This window comes from Neocloeon triangulifer, unplaced genomic scaffold (genome assembly GCF_031216515.1).
Source record: "Neocloeon triangulifer isolate White Clay Creek 2 clone unplaced genomic scaffold, ASM3121651v1 ptg000015l, whole genome shotgun sequence".
NCBI lineage: Eukaryota > Metazoa > Arthropoda > Insecta > Ephemeroptera > Baetidae > Neocloeon > Neocloeon triangulifer.
The window spans coordinates 6330469-6349827 of NW_026775557.1; the positions used below are offsets into that span (position 1 = coordinate 6330469).

The 19359-nt window shown below is 38.7% G+C and overlaps 1 protein-coding gene across 1 annotated transcript in view; it reads right to left on the bottom strand.

The window, feature by feature from the left end:
• Positions 1-19359, bottom strand: part of LOC132202408 (transcription factor AP-2-epsilon) — a 156685-nt gene that overhangs the window by 28773 nt on the left and 108553 nt on the right. Inside the window, exons 3-4 of the mRNA XM_059629305.1 lie at positions 14112-14408; positions 3988-4149 (exon numbers count right to left, since the gene is read on the bottom strand). Coding sequence (XP_059485288.1) covers positions 3988-4149; positions 14112-14408 — 459 coding nt within the window. The remainder of the gene's footprint in view (positions 1-3987; positions 4150-14111; positions 14409-19359) is intronic.

Genomic DNA, 19359 nt, shown 5'->3' on the forward strand with positions numbered 1-19359 from the left:
TATTATTGTGCGTGTACGAACATGCATTATGGTAGCGATTTAATAGAGCAAGTGAGGTATACATTGTAATAAAACAGCGTTTATGGCCACAATTGGAGAACTTTCAAATTGTATAAAATAGCTTCAAGGGATCTATTTGAATCCAAATGAAAAAATAAATATATGCTCAGGATAAAATTTTAATCAAGTTTTGCCAAGAGCAATCTTGGTTAGATTGTTCACATAAAAGGTAAATGAAAAATTAATTTCTCAGATTTAATTATAAATGATGGTGGTTTTATTTGATAATAAATGTTGTGAAAACATCAGTTTCGTTATACAAGAGGTTTATTGCATCAATCATTCCAAACTTTTTCCAATTACAAAAATTTGCAAAATTTAACTTTCCAAGTCGGTGATTAATTTTCATATCCAGGAACTTCTTTTTTATGCACAAACGATTAATTGAACTTTTCCATTCACAATTTTCAGCCGCGGCGTCAGTGCAACTCTCGCAGGATAATAACTTAATTCCGCACGCATGCAGTTTCCAATCAGGTGATTGAGCACCGGCGCACGATTATTTATAATGAGCAGCGCGAGAGAAGAATAGAGTGCTTGGCGGCGCTGGGCATTAAACGCACTTCTTCTTCTTCGGTACGATTGAGCGGCGCGATTAATGCAGAGAGCAACAACGTATTTATTACTGTCAATAATTGTAAATGAAATTTATTGCAAATAATGATGCTGGCGAGAATCGCATATCAGCAGATGTGTTATACAATATAAATTTTCCGCGCATTAATGGCATTTACGTGGTCAAGCGGCGGTGCGAGGAGAGTGATGCATAATCATTACCCGCGTGTAAATACATGTGCACTTCTCGGCGCTTACTTGCCGACTTAACTTACTTATAAGAAGAGTTGCGCTCACTCTCGTTTTAATGCCCGCGTATCATTTATCATTACTCCCTGCGTTTATATATGGCAAAATTGATTGTTATCGGCGCGCACTCTCAATGCAATGCCTCAATTAAAATATCATTATGCACTCCCACTCGCGCCGCGGCCACTTGCATTTATTATCGCGCGCACACCGGTGGCTAACTTAATTTGCCCGCTCTTAATTGACGCTAAACGAGTGGGACGAACCGCTTAATAGGACGAGTTGCACTCGAAGAATTATTTCGCAAAATATCTACCGATGAAAATATCAAATTAAAAACTTCCTCTTTTCCTCTCTTAATAAAATTTATATATATTAACGGCACATTGTTGTTGCGCATGAGTCACAAAACCTCGCCCATATTTTCGTTGCTTTTTATCCCAGGCGAATCTCTCTGCCTAAATTTGTAAGCCCGGCTCATTAATTTACCAGATTTAAGTGCGATAAGAATTATGTATACGCGCACATTTACATTCAAATGCAGCACCGCTCTTTCTTTCTTTCTTGTGCGAGCCTCCTTTGACGAGATTTATTTCCGAAACGCGGCATCCTGATCAAGCTGATTTTACAGTTATCGTATATTAAGCGAGATGGCCAAAAGGACCGTGAGAAAGCCCACTCTTGGTGCAGCGCGAAAAAGGCGCCTTCTTTCGCACATTGACAGTAATGAGTGCAAATGAGGCGATTTTCGCGCTAAAATATCTATCGGCCGTTTTATTAGAGGGTCGTGGGTTGTTTCGTAACTGTAAATTTTTGCAAGCAGGTGTCAAATTACAATAATACGAGGCATCTTTTGTTTCTCTAAAGTGAAGGAAGATAATTTGCGTAGTAAAAATTTGTTTTTATATTGTGTGCCAGAATTTTTATACCAGAAAAATAAAATTTATAAATCATTGCCCTTGAATAAAAAAAAAAAAAAATTAAAAATTGTCTTAGGGTTTTGTATTTTTTTTTTTTTTAATTTAGAAAGAGTAATATCAGAAGAAATTATCGACATTAAAATAAATAAATTGCTAGCAATAAATAAAATAAATATATTCATGAAATTTTTAGAATTTGCATATTAACACTTATCTGATGTCAATAAAATGTGTAGAATAGTAAATGAGGAGCGCGTGAGTGCAATAAAAACCGAGATTTGACCCGAGCAGAGCACGTTTCTCTCAATATAACTATTCGGCTAATTTATTTATCTCAGCCTACAGCGACCAGTGCAAGAAGGCGTGCTGACCTCTGTACTTGACCCGCAACGCGCGCCACGTGGCTTTCGGTTCGCCGCCGGGCCCCACCTTGAGTGGATAATGAAATGCGCCATTGATGCGATGGGTACCTCAAGGCGATTTTGAGGCATTTCATTCAACCGGAGTAAATCCCCCGATGCTGCAGCTGAGTCTCTCGCGCGCCGTGTAATAATAAAATAATGGCCAGCCCGCGAGCCAGACGCGGACTAGTCCCGACCCGGCGCGCCGACCAGTCACTCACTCAGTCATACGCCACCGCAGGCTTGTTCCTTGTTTTTCATTCACCGCTCATTCAAATTGCTGATGAGCTCAACTCGCTCTCATCAATGAGCGTGCAAAATTGTAGAATTCTACACATTTTTGTTCTTTTCCCTTACAAATCAATAAATATTATTTTATTTCATGAATCTTAGACACATTTGATGAGATGATGCAAATAAGGTAAAAAAGGAGCATTATGAGAGATTATTAATCTTATAGATATAATATTATTTAAGTCAGTGCTGTATTCAAACACTTTGTATGTACTAAATAAGTTTAAAATGACTCCATTTGTAAGCATAGTCAAAATTTTAAATAATTTTGCACAAAATATATAAAACAAATATAAAAAAAAAAAATAAAACTATGACAATTAGCGTAAATAAAAAATAATCATATTGAAAATTCAAAGACTAATTTAAATTTAAATTAAATAAAACTAAATACAACAATATTTACTTCAGCCCAAGTCATGTTGACCAAATACATATTTCCGGTTGTATTCAACTGACAAAATGATACAGCAGCTCAGCATCACCGTTCGTTAAGGAGAGGAAAAGGAAAGTTCGCTTCCTTCATCTTTTCTACTGCGAGATAATTATCGTCCAGACCGACAATCTGGCCGGACAAATTAAAACTTTCGCTCGGTGCGATGATCTCATTTGCTCGCTCTGACAAGAGGCTAATTTCGTGCATTCTAATGCGCGTATATTTCTGCACCTTGAATGTGAAAAGACCGGCAAAAAAAGCGCCAACGTATGTATCGGTGATGAGGCATTCAATCACTTTCAGAGCGCGCAGGAGGAAAATATAGATACGGGGAGCAGGACTGTGAGGGGCCGACGCAATCTCTCGGCCTGGCCATTGTCCCGGCGTCTCGGATGTCGCAACCGCGATCCGCAATAACTCACTCTCCGCTCGAAAACGGAAAATTTTGCATTTCGTTGAAATTTACGGCGGTCATATTTCACTCGGCGCTTTTCGCTGCACATTGTCGGCGTGTCGTCGTGAGCAGCAATAATAAAATAATAATAAAACTTCTGCACGTCATGATTAATGAAATATTGTTCGGCCGCCGAGAAATGAGAGGCACATTATAATAGAGAGCGGCGGCCGGGATGCTCCTCATCGCTGCGCGTATATGCACAATGTCGGGCATTAATTGTGTGACCACACACGGCGCATATAAAGAGAATAGAAGCAACAGCACACGCCGAGACCAAGATTCATGTGGACGAGATATATATTTTTCCATCTGCAGGTATTTAAAATCATTACCGCAAACCACAGGCCGATGTAGTCGATCTGTGCGCGCTCTGTGTGATTTTTGTCATCAATTACGGGGCCAATTTTTTGACCAATCGAGCAGAACCGATTTTGTCCGCAGGTGGCAAATTGGCCCGACGGTCTTCTCGGAATACAAATATTCGGAGATCATATTTTTTATTATTTCCATTTGGAATGCGATCGGATCGTTTTTTTTTTATTCGAGAGAGGTGCGCGCGCTGCTTCGTGGTCTCTCTTTCTCTCACGAGAAAAACAAAGGTAATCAATCTCCTACCTGATTGTCGTCCACGCTAGATAGAGCATTGTGCAGGACCAGCGAGTCCTGTCCGTCGAGTCCGGGGTGGCCGGATGGCACCAGGACGTCGGGTCTGCGAACGCCGTACTCGCTGCGGCGGTTTGTCTCGTACGAAAACGCGGCTGCTGAGTGCATGTTTGCCTGAAACAAATTAACGCAATTAACATTAAATTTCAGATGAAGCAAATATAAAATTATTACAATGATTAATCTAAATTTATATTTTAATTTTCAGTGTTTTAAATGCTTATTTCTTTATTTAATTTTTTCATAAGATAAAATATATTTTTTAATAATTTGTAAATTAAATTGTTTGGAATCAAATTTCAATTAAAACAAACACAATTCTGGTCAGCTAGTACATAATAAATATTGCAATAAATAGTTTATTTACTTGTTCTATTGGTGAAGTAGAAATAATCGGAATAATATATTATAATGAAGAAAATACAATCTGCTGTCACAGAGTTATAATTGTTATGTATATCATATTATTATTATCATTTCGTGAAGTTTTATAAAATTGAGCAGGGGAGATAAAATTTCATTGATTAATTAAAAGATCAAGATACAAAAAAATCCACGATGAATGAATTTAAGAAAATATATATTTCACTCAAAACTACCAGATGTTGTGAAAATAACTAGAGAGAGTCAAGAGTGTCAAGAATAAAAATCAAAACTTATTTGCCCATGCCCACTGGAGAACAATACAAAGTTTAAAAATATTAAAAACAGCCGTGACTAGATAATTTACACGTGCGCCCACTTTTCTTTGGCCAAATCAGTCCCATCTCCAGAGAGAGAGACTCGTCGTAAAAGTGGCCATTCGAAATAAAGAACGAAAAAAAAAATATGCACCACCACTAAGTGGCCTTTAACAATTTTCCGAGGAGCAGCCAACAGCACTTAAGAGGTGATGGGCGCGAGCAGAGGTGGCGAAGCAGGCAGCTGCTGCAGCGCGATTCCTGCGTCGACCATCAGCGCAGGTGAGATATTCTCTCTGCGAGTGGCATTTTTATGGCACGGTTAAAAATTTAATCCTCCCGAAGTGAAACAAGTTTATTTGGAGGATGATACCTCGTCGCGCGATGGGAAATAAAGTTAACAGCAGAAAAACGAAAATGTATATAAAAAGGTTGGAGAGAGAAAGAGCAGCTCTAGCTGGAGAGATGTAAACATTTTATGCGTCAATCATGGGCGTGTACGCGACGAATATCATTAGGTTAGATCCTCTTTTATGCACGGTATCAAGTGACACTATCAAATAAGGTTGGCATCCACAGCGGAGCACCTTGTGTTGTGGGGCACCGATTTTCGCCGCCTTTATCGATATATACAAAAACTTTGTCAGGGGAAAAAGAAGAACCTTTGCTTATTTTGCCCGTGTGTAGAAAAAAGCCATTCCAGGAGATTGGTGCGACGTCTTTATTTGTGATTTGTGAGATGATGGAAGATGAGAAAAACATGAAAAAATATTACCCTTCTGCTGCACCTTTTTAAAGTTTTTAGAAAGGATAAATTTTTAAAAAATTTACTAAAAATAACGAAGTTAAATTATAGGAAATTGTCGTATTTGCATAATTGATAGGATTACTTTCAAGAAATAATTTTTAGCCCAAATTTTTATCTATTCTTTTTAAATGAGAATTGTTGATACTTTTTATGAAACAAAGGTAAATCTCATTGTAAGCAATTTAATAACATTTAATTGTCGATAAAATGATATTAATATTTTATTGAAGCCTGAAATTCATTTCTTATGTATTTTTCTCGAAATAAACCCACTCCTTGAATGATTTGACTTTGAAAAACCTTGAATTGTTTTCTCGTTTACTGTACATTTTCCTATTTTTCCCATGCAGCACTTAAGACAGGAATAAACGTTATTTTCGCGCGATCGCGACACAAAATGAGATGCATAAATTCATCGCACGCAGAGTATATTATATGCACCTGCCTGCAGTTTGGCCGTGAACTCGGCAGTGCAGCATCCGTGTGGATTGCGCGAGTGTGTGTCACCTGCACGCACGTCTTCGCCGTTTAATATATGGTCATATTCTATACTAGGATCATTGGTAACGAGCGAGCGAGAGAGAGACACGTAGAGATGCGCCGCTCAGATTTTATAACAACTGCAGCCGCGAAAGACATTAGCTGTGTGTGTGTGTCGGTCGGAGCGCGCATGCAATCATCGTAATAATCGCGAGCGGCGGTCATGTGACTGCATTATTGTGTTATGGAAATGCATCTGCCGACCTGCGAAGCCTCAAGGATGAGCGAGCGGTTGACAAGGAATTAAGTCGGCCTGTCATTTTTAATTAATACGTTATTTGCCTCGGATGCACTTCGAGTATATAAGAAAAAGAAGAAGAAGAAGTGCACTCGGCTTAGTCACAAGTTGCGTGCCCACTTGAAGGATAATGCGCGCAAGATTTCCGCGCGAATACGTCAGCGTGATATTTTATTGTTTCCGTTTCGAATAACAATAGAAAATGAGAATATTTCAATGAATGGAATTTACAGAAGAATTTAGAACTCCTGGGAATATATCTATCTATGGATATTTTTCTTTTAATCTATGATTAAAAAATCAAGTGATTAAATTTATGCATTCTTAATTTTTAAGATTTTAAAATATTTTAATGCATTATTTGAACTCTTATTGCCCAGTGATAAATAATTTAAATTTGCAAGAAAAACTCTATAAAATGAAAATAAATTAATAAATTTAAAGTTGAACACAAACCCTGCTCATCAGCTCTGTTATGTTGGCCAAAAAAAAAGATGTCTACCTCCCAGAGCCATAAGGCCCCATGGCTCTGACGGCAGCAGTGTACCAACATAATTTCGGGATGAGCAGGGTTTGGTTGAACAGAAATGTTTTTATTGAGGTAAAATTTTTACTATTAATTTATTGATATTAAATTTTAATATTTAGTGTTTTTAAATAATAATTTGCTATTATTTCTTCCGGGAAAGAACCTACAAAAGTACTAGTAATGACATATATGCTATGTAAAAATTACTTTCAAAAATGTTTCCCCAAAAGTAAAACTGCAAATTATTTCTTCAACATTCTTTTCTCATTTTTAGGAAACAAATTTCCTCCAAAAGGAAACCCTTTCTTTTCGAGTATCCAGGCGCCTTGCTTATTGGAAAGTATGCAACTGGCACAGCCGCCGTGCAAAAAGTGGAGCATACTTGAAGCACGCGGAGGGGTGGGTAGTTGTATGAAATGTGTCTTCATCATCACGTTGAATGCGAGGAATGTCCCGTTGTCATCCGATGATAAGGAGGCTCGCAATGCTCTACATACATAGAGTTCGGCAAGGGGAATTTGTGTATAGCAGCCTAGCTACTCTCTCTCTAATACACATTTCATATTTTCGATTGAAAATCTGCGCGATCCCCTTTCAGCTCGGCACCCCATCCGAGCAGCAGCTCCCTTCTCGGCTCTCTCATCTCATCATCTGCTGCTGGAATTCTCCACTAAGATCATCTCATCAGCATGTATAAAGTTTGCCAGTTACTCCAAAAAGTTGTTCGTCTTATATAACTCCTTGGAATGCAGTCTGTTGCTGTACTTGATATGAGCGCAGAGCGAAGAAGAAGAAGCTCAAGCCCGACCGGATTGTTAACATTTACCCGCCAACCCTTTATTGCTGCAGAAATTCAGCGAGGGGAAACTTGAACAAAAACAAAAATCCAGACCCCTCTCGCGAAAAATACAATTTTAAATCTCAATCCGGCGAGGAAAAATGAATGACCCCGAAAAACGGATTCTTTTTTTAAACAATGGGTTGTTTTTATGCGCAAGTCATGCGGCGGTAGGGATTCGCGTGTGTATGTATTTTGTCATCTGCAGGCAAAGTGAAGGAGGCCTTTCTTATCAGCTGCTGAGCTGCCGGCCATCGGCAGGGTGTGGCTTCCAAGCTCATCATCGACTATCTGCTCATCTGCCTGCGATCCATCACTCGCGTTTCTTTCCCTCTGCCGTGCTCATTGTTGTGACCAGCAATTATTGTTACATTCCTCACTGCTGGCGGAGTGAAAGAGAGAAAGAAAGAGATGCAAAGACAATGGGCCGTCGCGCGTGTACACATTCGCGAGATAAGGTGTAATGAAGAGCGCGGCGGTAACGGCTCTCAGATCGCACCTTTCACGCCGAATTGCCCAATTAGGGATGCCACTTTATCAATATTTTCAATTTGAAAGCGTGCAAACGCCGCCCGAGGACATGACATTCGCGAGACGAATTGCACATGGCCCGAAAATAAATAATTTATGAATTAATACAGCTTACAAAATTAAAAAGAAAAAAAACTGCAATTAATTTTGTAAATCTTATCACAAACCTTTTTCCTGATTGAGATCATAGAACGATTTCCATTCAACAGAGTTTTGCAACCGCCAAGGCAGGTTTTGATCAATTGATATCACTTTATAGACAGAAAACGTCTTCACGTCCTCATATGTTCTTCCTTCGCTCAAGTACGGATTGATCTCAATTTGCTGCACCGAGTACGCTTAACAGGCTCGTGATTTATTTGGAAATTATTATTCATGACTGTGCAAAGCGGCCGCATCACTTTATGCTGCGCAATTCCATGTATGGACATATATATAACTTTTTTGGAAAGCGCTAACTGCGGTAGTTGGAAAGTCTGGAAATTGAAATTTTACTCCACCGGTTTGTCTAATTTAATTTTGATTGGCAACAAGAGCGTCGTCCGATTGATAAAAATCAACACCTGGGCGAAAATTTATGCCGGGGTCGGATCTTTTTACACGCGGGAGAGTCCCGAGACAAGATATAAAAGTCATACAGAACAAGGAATAAATCTTGCCGATCGGTGGAAACGTAAAAAGAGACTGAGAGATTAAACTCGAAACGAGCAGAGAGACGAGTTGTCTTTTTACTCGCCGAAGAGAAAATGTGTCCAAACAAACAAACAAACCCCAGCATCAGATCGAACCGAGAGCGTAGGATGCGCGCGGCTACTTTTTGTTTTCAATATATACAGAGTAAAGTACGTGCCATCAATAATTTATTAATAATATCAAAGGCCAATCAGGTAGGTGATTCAGAAACCGGCATTCATTTGCATCCAGGTCAGATATCAAAACGACCTTTTTCCGAGGAAAGCCAGAAAAGTGTATGCGCGCGACAAATTGAGTTTCAGTGTTAACGTGAAAACGAATGTGCTTCTGCTCCGCCGCTACTCTTTGTGGATCACGTCAGCCGACCGCGGCGATTGATTGATGTTTCAATTAATGATGAACCCGGATCTCTAATTTAAGTAGTGCTGTTTCAGACGCAGACGAGAAGCTGCATTGCGAGATAGAGTATCTGCACTTTTCATCAACTCGGCTGCTGCTGCGTTTTTCTCTCTCTCCGCAGAGAGAAAGATGGGTGAGATACAGTCATAACATTTTTAACGAGAGAGACCTGACGGCGCTGACCTTTTTTGCCCATTATGAGCAGCGGAGCCTACTTTTCGAATTGGTTGAAAATTTTCGTATTTAATGCCAACATGAGCGAATATAATAAATTTCTCCGGCGCTCGTTAACTTGATTCGAGCGCATTGTCTGCTTTCTTTGCGTTCATTTATCATTTAGTTGTTTATTGTGGAAGCCCCCGAGCCGCTTATTTATTTATATACGTTTGCATAATCTAAGAAGAAGCATCAGCAGAAATGTCGTCCGCCGGCTGCTGCGCGTCAAGACAAAGGGAAATATTGATAAAATATTTCGACTCCTGGATAATGCTTTATTCTCGCATGCCCATCATCAAATAATAATAATATAAATAAATACGCTCTTGAATTTAATACTCGAGGCGGCGGCAGCGCGCAATCTGATCGCCGAGCGGAATTTATCATTATGCATTATTTAGTACGTAAGTGAGCGTTTTTATCACGCGGGGACGATCGCGCATTCCTGCCCAAGATCGCGCCGGAATTGAAAAGAATCGAGTGCAGTGACCCTGAATATAAAAGCCCGACTTTGTTCAATTTGCCTGCTGATCGATCGGTCAATTCTCGTTGATAAATTATAACTTTTTGCCGCCGCCGGATTAAGAAATGACGCGCTGATTCAATTAACCCTGCTCGGGCCGTGGGCAAACAATAATTATCTTGTTTAGTAAAATGGAGATTAATAACTGCATGCCCGTTGCAGAAGTTAATTAAAATCCTGAGTGGAAAAGTCTGTTCAAATCTGGTCGCAGTTATTCAGGCTAATTACGCTGGAATGCGAAGCAAAAAATTTAAGGAGAGATATTTTTTGTTAAATTTAATTCACTTTAACATTTTCAAGTATTTCTAGGCATAAAAAAGAGTTAAAGTTACAATTTTTAGGTTTTTTAAATATAATTGTCAACTGCATATGAAACGTTTATAAGTCTTTATTATTTTTTTTTACTCAATGTGGCGGGTGTGGTCTTGTGCAGGGCGACAATCGTAAAGTCACCATCGCACACATGTTTATTGCAGCTTATTTGCATTTACAATTGCATCTCGGATTCGATAGTGTCCATCTTAATTGCCGAGTGCGTGTACGCGACGTTTTGCAAATTATCTAGATTGGCTCGCTCTCTGTCGTCTGGTCATTTCTCGTCTCTGTGTGTGTGTGTTTGTGCAGGCGGCTAATCTCACTCTCTGCGTTGCTCGCCGTCGGATGAATAATTGCGCATGCATTACAATATGTTGTACGTTGAGAGCCACAAATAATCCGACCGCTCTCGCATTTGTAATTTAAATCAATTTCTCCGCGACACATTTACAACGTTAATTGAATTTCATGCCGCCGTTCCGAATCGAGCCATTAATAATTTTCCTCGGCTATGCAGAGTGTAATTTATTTATTGTCAAATTGCTACCGAGTAATTGCCGAATTCGGGCCGAGTATGCGGGAAAAATTATTCACGGCCGGATTGCACCTGACATTTCCCGGTCAATTAGCATAGACCTAAAAAGAGAGTGCTAAACGCTTCTTTCTTTCTTTCTCTCTCCGCCCGGGTACAACGCACCATTTTTGTTTTATAACGGAGGCTCCTGCTTGATAAACATACTCTCTGACGGAGAAAGGTGCGCGCGTGGGAAAATTCGTGAGACCTCTGGCCGCGACTTGTATCTACAAACAAGCATCTGTGGGTCGCGCCGGCACCAAACTGTCACCTGCTGTGGCCCGCTCGGATGCAAAATTATTCAAATTTAGCGGCCTTGCCTTCGGCTGAGCCGGTCGTGTATTAACATAATATTGGCTTTTTGCGATACATCGCAAACGGCCCGTCGCAGATTCCTCCCTTTGTCTTATTGCAGCAAAATAAATATCGAATTCAGGCATAAAATATCATGAAGGGCTTTTATTCATTTAAGATCAGGAAAAAAATACTGAAAATTCTCTTAAATTGGCTCATTTAAATTGTCAAAAAGTATTTGTTTTTAAATTAAATGTTCAATTGAATTTTTAAAAACGGCAAAATAATCCATTGAGAGTTAAATCCAATATTTCCAATTATAAAAAAATGATCATCATCCTACCCACGATAGAAGAAGTACAATATATTGCATCATAATGAATATGGAGCAATTTGAAGTAATAATATAATTTAAAAAAAAAAATTACATAAAACTAATAAATTATAAACAAGAAGTTCCTTGAGTTTAAATTAAAAGAAAGTGAAGAATTGATCACTAAATTATCAAGATTTAATAAAATATAAATAATAATTTAAAAAAATTTCATTATAAATAAAATAAGTTTTATACAAATGTTAAAATTTTACTGGTGGCTTCCAATATTTTTATAAATATTTTTTTGGATCATGATACTCATGCTCTAAATTTTTACAATTCATTTGCTTACAATTGGATTAGATAAAATTAATTATATGAAAAAGAACCATAAAATTTGACATCATAGGTAAATGCGGTTTATTTTAGTGCTTCAATTGACAGCTATTTTAAGTAGACCAGCTTCTTTCTTTCCCAAGCCAAAGATGCATTGCGCACCTCCTCGTTCAACAATCCGCATATAATCCTGTACTGGGCCAAATCGCGATAGGGGATCCGCCGCGGCACAAAAAGACGAAACTGTTCCATTAATAATTACGGCATGTGTGAGCGCCGATCGTACCACTCGCTGTGCGCCGACAATAATAATTGCGGGCACTCAGATATGAAATGAAATTTATCGGATCGTTTTCGCGGTGCACGGAGGTGACATCGTTTAAAAGCCGGAGCTATCCATGTGAAATTTATCCAACAGGTGCTGAACGAGAATGGAAAAAAGAAAAATGATCATAAGAATTATATAAATTGTAATTCAAACAAAAAAGCGAGACGGTTTTGGAATTGCTGCGAAAGGCGAGGCATTTTTTGGCAACAGCCGAGGAATGCAGAGAGCAAAAGAATTAAAGAAAACTGGTTCGGCTGCTGGAGATGAAAAGAAAATGCCACCCAGTCCAAATGAAGCGTTCGCCCGTGTAATTGAATGATATTATGCAAATTGGCGATTATTCCGAAATTATGTCCTCCACATTTGCATACGGAGCCTCATACATCGATCGGCGGCGCGTGAAAAGAAGCAGCCGTTCTTCACACTTTTGGCGAGAATCGAGCGCCAATTAAAAGAGATGTCCGACCAGTGTTAAAAGTGAAAAAGTCGTCCAGCGTCTCTCTCTTTTTTTCTAATTGCGAGTTGCAAGAGGAAGTTTTGTACGTTTTCTTTGAGTGCTGTATAGACGAGGGAAAGTCGAGCGCAGTGATTGAATTTTACCACACACTTTGATGGAAATTAATTTCGAGGCAGCTGTCCTTAACAAAGAGATCGTTATCTGCAGGTCGGTTGCAGCAGATTTCTACTAGATATCCATTTGTTGAATAGATCCATTTCTCGTCGTTCGACGAAAGAAGCATGTTAAACTCGATGTCATACAAAGTCACAGTTAATCACTCTATATGTTTGAGATTGCGTATCGAGATAAATAACGCAGGGAGTTCACTATCACTTGGCGAGATCTGCGCTATCCATCTTACTCAATCGGCAATAAAATTTGCATCAAAGTATGGAAAATCTAACTTATCTCTCCAACATGTTAATAAAATTCAATTTCTCATCGAGAAAAATTCTCAATTATTTTTCATTTAAAAATATTTTATCCTTACAAACAAGGAAGATATACATTTTATTGCTGAATGCGTGCAGCCTTTTGCTTTTATGCAACTCTCGGGTGCAATAAAATAATTAAGAAGCAGCAGTAGCATTGAACAAAAGTGACTGCAATTATATGGTCGCCAATGCAAATAGTCTGATTGAAAAGTTTTTCTCCGCAGAAATTCCACTGGAGAGGCAGTTAATTAAAAAACGTTGAAATATTGCTAAAGCCAATTCTGATGCTCCGTTTGATACGGTGAAATTCATTCGAATTGGTTTTATATACGTTTGTGCCAGCTGGAGAATAAAAATAAAACGCCAACCGCGGTGGACAATTTAATTAAAACTGGACGAACTGTAATTTGATACTCGCGCGACACTTTTTATTAGATGTCTGTCTGAATCGGTGGAATGGTCAAAGATAATGATTAATGATAAAAAAAAATAACAGTTTTAGTTTTTATCGTTTGAAATTGAATACGTTTTTTTTTTTAAACAACTGCTTTTCTCAAAGGGTTTTCTGTGTCGTTTATTGTTTTGAAATATCTTTTCTAATTTTGAGAATTGTACTTTTCCAGTGTGGTAAGTGGAAAATGTAAAATTTTTCATAAGTACGTGGAAAGTAATTAAAAAAATTAATTTGTCAATAATAATTATTAACGTACAAATTTAAAGTTTAATATTTTTCTAACAAGCAATTAATCACAATTGATTGTTTTCACTTGTTTTAAGATAAAGAAAATCAAAAATAATTGTAAATAAATTATTTTTCATATTAAGATTGATTAAGATGTTCAGATTTGCTATTATATTTAATTAAAAACCATAATGTTGAATTCAATAAACTCTCGAAAATTAAAAACCGATAGGTTTGTAATAATTATAGACCAGCAATTTAACAAAGTCATTATCAGAGCAGAAAATTGAAATTGGTACTCACCACGTGGAGAGAGTCAGCGTCGGGTCTGCGGAGGACATCGTGCGAGCGCTGTCCGAGCTGGTGGGGCTGGTAGTGCGCCGACTGGTGCAGGGAGTTGAGCTGCGAGTACGGGTCAGGGTTCAGGTGTCCAGGGTGGAAGTCGAGCTGCTGCTGCGGAGGGAACGGCGGCGGGAAGTAGGGCGGCTGGAAGTCGGTGGTCGGCGTCATCCTGGGCGCCGACGTGAACGACGCCGTGCCCGCTGCGGTGCCGATCGCCGTGATGGAGCCCAGCCCGCCTGAGTGGCCGGTCACACGCTCCTGAAAACAAAATCAGTCAAAATTTGAATTGAATTTCCAACTTGGGCGTCAGAAAAGCTTTCACCAGATTTGAAGAACAAGTTTTGAGCAAAATTTTATAAATTTTATCCACTTTTGCGCCTCTGGAAATTTCTTCTAGGAATTATTTAAACTACGCATATAAATCTCTCAGCTATAAAAATACGCCGCTTTGAATAAACCCATAAAGCCAAACTTTCATTTCAAAACGTTTTGCAAACGCGCGGAATTTTTTTCGGTCCCGCAGAATGCCGTCGTCGTTTTACGAGCCTAATGCCTTATTATCGTCCAAACACGCACAAACGCCGGAGGAATGTGTACGCGAAATTAATTCGCCATTATGCGCACACAATAGGAATAATGCCGGCTGCGGAGAAGTTTAAATATTTTTCAGCTCAAAATTAATTTTCTCGGCCGAGCGGTGCGCGGCCCTTAAAAGGCCTGGCGTTGTGGGCTGCGGCGCTCGCTCTGCCTGATATTTTCATTTGCCATTCTAAATAGACCACACACGCTCGTCATCTCAACGCACACGTGCATATTTTAATTAAAAGCAGACCATCCGACCGCTTAATCGCCTAGGAGAGAATAAAGAGACAATGGACACAACTTGAACTGCCTGCAAGAGCAGAGAAAAATTCATATGGTCATTGTTTTGCGACGTGTTAATCATATTTTGAATAATTTTGCTGTCTGTTCTCCGGCACTGCGGACGGGTACAAATTAACCCTGGCCACTTAATATTCATTTCAATTATTCAAATGGTAATTTATTTATGGAGGATTTAAATAAATAATCCACTCTTATGCCGGACAAATTGAATATAAATATGCTTTGTGCTCATTAATTCGTAACTGCATATAATTGAAAAGAATTTGTCCAAAAGTACGCTTTCAGTCCTAAATTTAGAACGGCGCGAGGGGTCAACGGCGGACATACAAACGAGGGGCGTTGCCACCTGATTTGGCCTCGGGGCTAAAAGGCGACCAGAATATACGTGTGCGTGCAAGTACACCCATAGAACGCCAATTAGCATAAAATTATCTCATCGGCGACGACTTCTGTGCAGGAATTAAAAATCGTAATGCGCTTTTAATCGTGTCGCGCCGCCGCCGCCGCCGCGCGTGAGAACCAACATGCCGTGCATTCTTGATGCGAGTGTAATTGACTGGTCACTTTATATTTATTGGATTGCAGTGACGAGAAAGAACGAGTGACTCATTGGCTGTGCGGTAGCCACTTTTATCGCAATCGGACGCATTTGTATTAACGCCGTCGCCGCCAATCGCGGCAACTTCATGCGTTCATGTCACCCGCGACGGCTCACATAGGGATATATTTTCTGTATATTTTGCGTTAAGAAAAATACATATTTGATCACTACTGAAGTTTTAATTTCAGCCTAACAATGTAATACAGGAGCTGAATCAGGAGGGTCATATTAATTAATTTGCATTATTATGACGGGTTGTAAAACACTTGTTAAAATTTAGCCAAACGTTGACATCTTTGTTTTAATTAAAACCATATTTGGATATGTAGATTGTCATTTATCAATAATAAATTCACAATAGGTCACAGATATGCCTCGTGAATCGTATTTTCATACATAATTTTTAAGTATGTTGTGAGTTGGTCATCAGAATATATTTACTTTTGCCATCAATTCTTAACAAATTACTTTCACAATATTTTATAAACTATTAAGAACTAAATTGATAACAAAAATGCAAAATATTTAAAAATATAAAAAATAAAAAGAAACTAAATATAATCCAAATAAGCAATAAAACATTGCTTGCAGATATTTTAAAGGTTTAATTTTGCATTAAAAGTATTTGTTTTTACTAAATAATATTTCTCAATTAAAAATAATTTGCTTGCTGATCTTTCCCAATATTCTTACCTCCATAGCGGTGGACATTGTGTAGCACAGCGCCAGATTTGCAACTGGTTCGCGAATTCACTCGGGAAATCAAAGTCGATCGGTTCGACGGTTGGTGCGAATTGGCGCGAAAAAGGAACGTTGCGATCAGGCCGCGATCAAAATCCACATGTCGCGGAGCTGCGGGGCGGATGCGCGCTAATCAAGGGCCAGATCACTTCTACGGCGACAGCAGAAATCATCTCTCGTGGGGGCGGACGAGTAATATGTAAAATTCAAAAACGCGGGCACTGCTTCACAAGAACGGGGAGTCGGGAGCGTGTTTCTCTCTCTTTTGATAAAACGCGCACTGCACATGCACCAAATGTTTAATACGAGAGCACCTGAGCGGGCGCGAGTGCAGCGGACAAATAAATGCGTTCGCGGCGCGCGATCCTGGTGGCGGGTCGGTCGTTTAACTACTGAATGAAAAGGGATTTTTACAATAAGCAAGATTTGTAGTGTAGAGTAGGAGTATGATATTAAATATAGAAGTGGGGAGATTCGAGCGTTAGTAAGTGGCCGATCTCGAGTTCCCTGAAGCTAAATACGACCAAACACCGCCGCGCCTCTTGCCTGCGCTTTTCAAAAAGACTGCTGCTGCCGCCGCCGCCGCCGCTTTACCCACCTAAATACATGCCCTATGTACCGCTTGCTGCTGGTCGGGTGTACATATTTTGTGTTATAACTTTTTCCCTGTGAATTTCCCCCCTCGGGGCCCAGCTCAACTATAAAGGTTATCGCCGCTGCCGCGCACTATCTTTCACTTTGCTCAACGCAAGAAGTGCTGCGTTTTTGCATTTTCGCCGACTTCTCTGATCAGGAACCGAAAAGTGAAATAAAATTAGCGTCAGCCACCCCTCGTTTTCCTATCTAGTATTCGGGGGTTTATTTCCCTCAAATCTTGGCAAACAATAATTTGAATTTTATGTCTGACAGAAAAAAACTTGAATATAAATTATATATTATAGCGGTAAAAATGCTACAAGTAGTTAATTATTTTATTTTGCGAATATTTTGAAATGCAAATTAATAAAAATAAAATTATTTATAATTTTGTTTTTATTTTCGTGGCAATTTCCAATTACTTTTGAACACTATGTGGATTAATAAAAATAAAGAACTAATAATTATTAAAAATTATGTTCATATTAATTAGTTTTATGACACTTATCTGTTGGTAACTTTAGTATTGAGAATTTTTATATATTATTCAGAAAAAAATACTTTTCTCAGGTTTCATTGAAGATTCTCTTGTTGCTATTAAATGATCGTAGATATCAGCAGTTAAGAAAAATACAAAATGTTAAAAAAAAAGACAATGTACAGAGGCGTGTACATGAAATCGAATCTGGCACTATATTGGATCATCACGTTTATCGTTAAGCCCGACATTAATTGGCTCTCTTTCTCTCGTAATATATCACGGCGTGCGGCTGTGATTGATAAACTCTGCGCTTGTTTGAACACGAGCCAATAAACGCTTCAACATCAAAAAGCTCATACGCGAAACAATACCACATCATACTATACTGCAAATCCAATATTCAATTTTCCTCATGGAAAAAAACATTAATTAACTTTTGTGATTTGTATTCCTTAATAGGATGAAGTGACACGTGCGTGGTTTGCAAATTATGATCTCTGACGAAGTGTGACGCTTTTTAATTGAGCGGCATCTCTCTCTGGTCGTCCTTTTGATGTTTTTATCGCGAGAAATTGAAATGGCGATGAGCGAGACAAATTATTATGCGTCTGATTGATACTCGCATCAAATCATTAAATATGCACATAAATAAGCGGCACCGACTCTGTTATATATATATTTTTCCATCATAACTTTCAGATCGGTCGCTCGCCGTAAATTAAAAAGAGTTTGATATGAATTCGAAATTAAAACGACTCGTTTTTACAACGGACTAATTGCAGAGAAATAAAAATACAGCGCAGTGCTAAATGTCACAAAGAGTTGAAGTGATTATAAAATCAAGAGATTTTATTAGAATTGTCGTCGGATTAGAGCATGTGCGTGCCAAGATGTGGAAAAGCAATCACCGCTGTCGTCCCGATAGGGCAATAAATGAGGCGGAGGCGTAATAAATTTCATCCTTTTATTCTCCGCAGGATGATCTAATTCGCCGGCAGCTCTCGGCCTTTATTTTCACCAACAATAAATAATTTGCTAATATGCACAAGAGATCAAGGTGGGTGGTTCATCATGACTAACAGGCAGGTAAGAGGCAGAGCAAGAGTTCATGATTTGCCTCGCCATTTGCAAATCTATCACAATAATTGCACTCTAACCGTATTCCCGTAAATAAACGCCTGCAGCTGAGCGCAAGCGAGAGATTTGTGCCATTTGCTTGTCAACATTTTTCATTATTAGAGAGCTGCAGCTGCACCACTAGGGAGAAAAATGTAACGAGCAGTGAAAAATGCTTTCATTCTTTATTGGTTCGCGCTGACTGAGAGTTAAACAGAAGCCAAGCAATTAGCGATTAAAAATATTAATGTAATCCCACAGCCTTGTCACAACATTAACAAGTAAAGGAAATTTATTTTTTCCATGTCTATTAGTTTTGATTAATGTTTGATATACTTCACCTAACGTTATAGTTTAAAAGAGCGGAATAAAATAGAAAAAAGTGTATGGATGGGTAAATGAATAGAAAATAAAATATACAATCATGTTTATCTATTTGGAACATTTTCAGCACAAAAACACAGAAACTAAAGTGTTTTTGTGAACTAAATGAAGCCAAACACACTCACTAACAACCTTATTTAACCGTGCATTGGATACAGAGAAAGAATTGCAATTAATTTACTATTTAACACAAGAAAAACACAAAAATCGCACCGGTACACAATTGAAACAAAAAGCACTAAAACTCTGTAACTCGACTATAAAAGTTTTAGGAAGCAGACAATCAGCTGTAGGAAAAACGCCCCTTAACAGCCATAGTGATAAGAAAAACCGCCTAATTAAACCGGTAGCAATCAGGCAGTAGT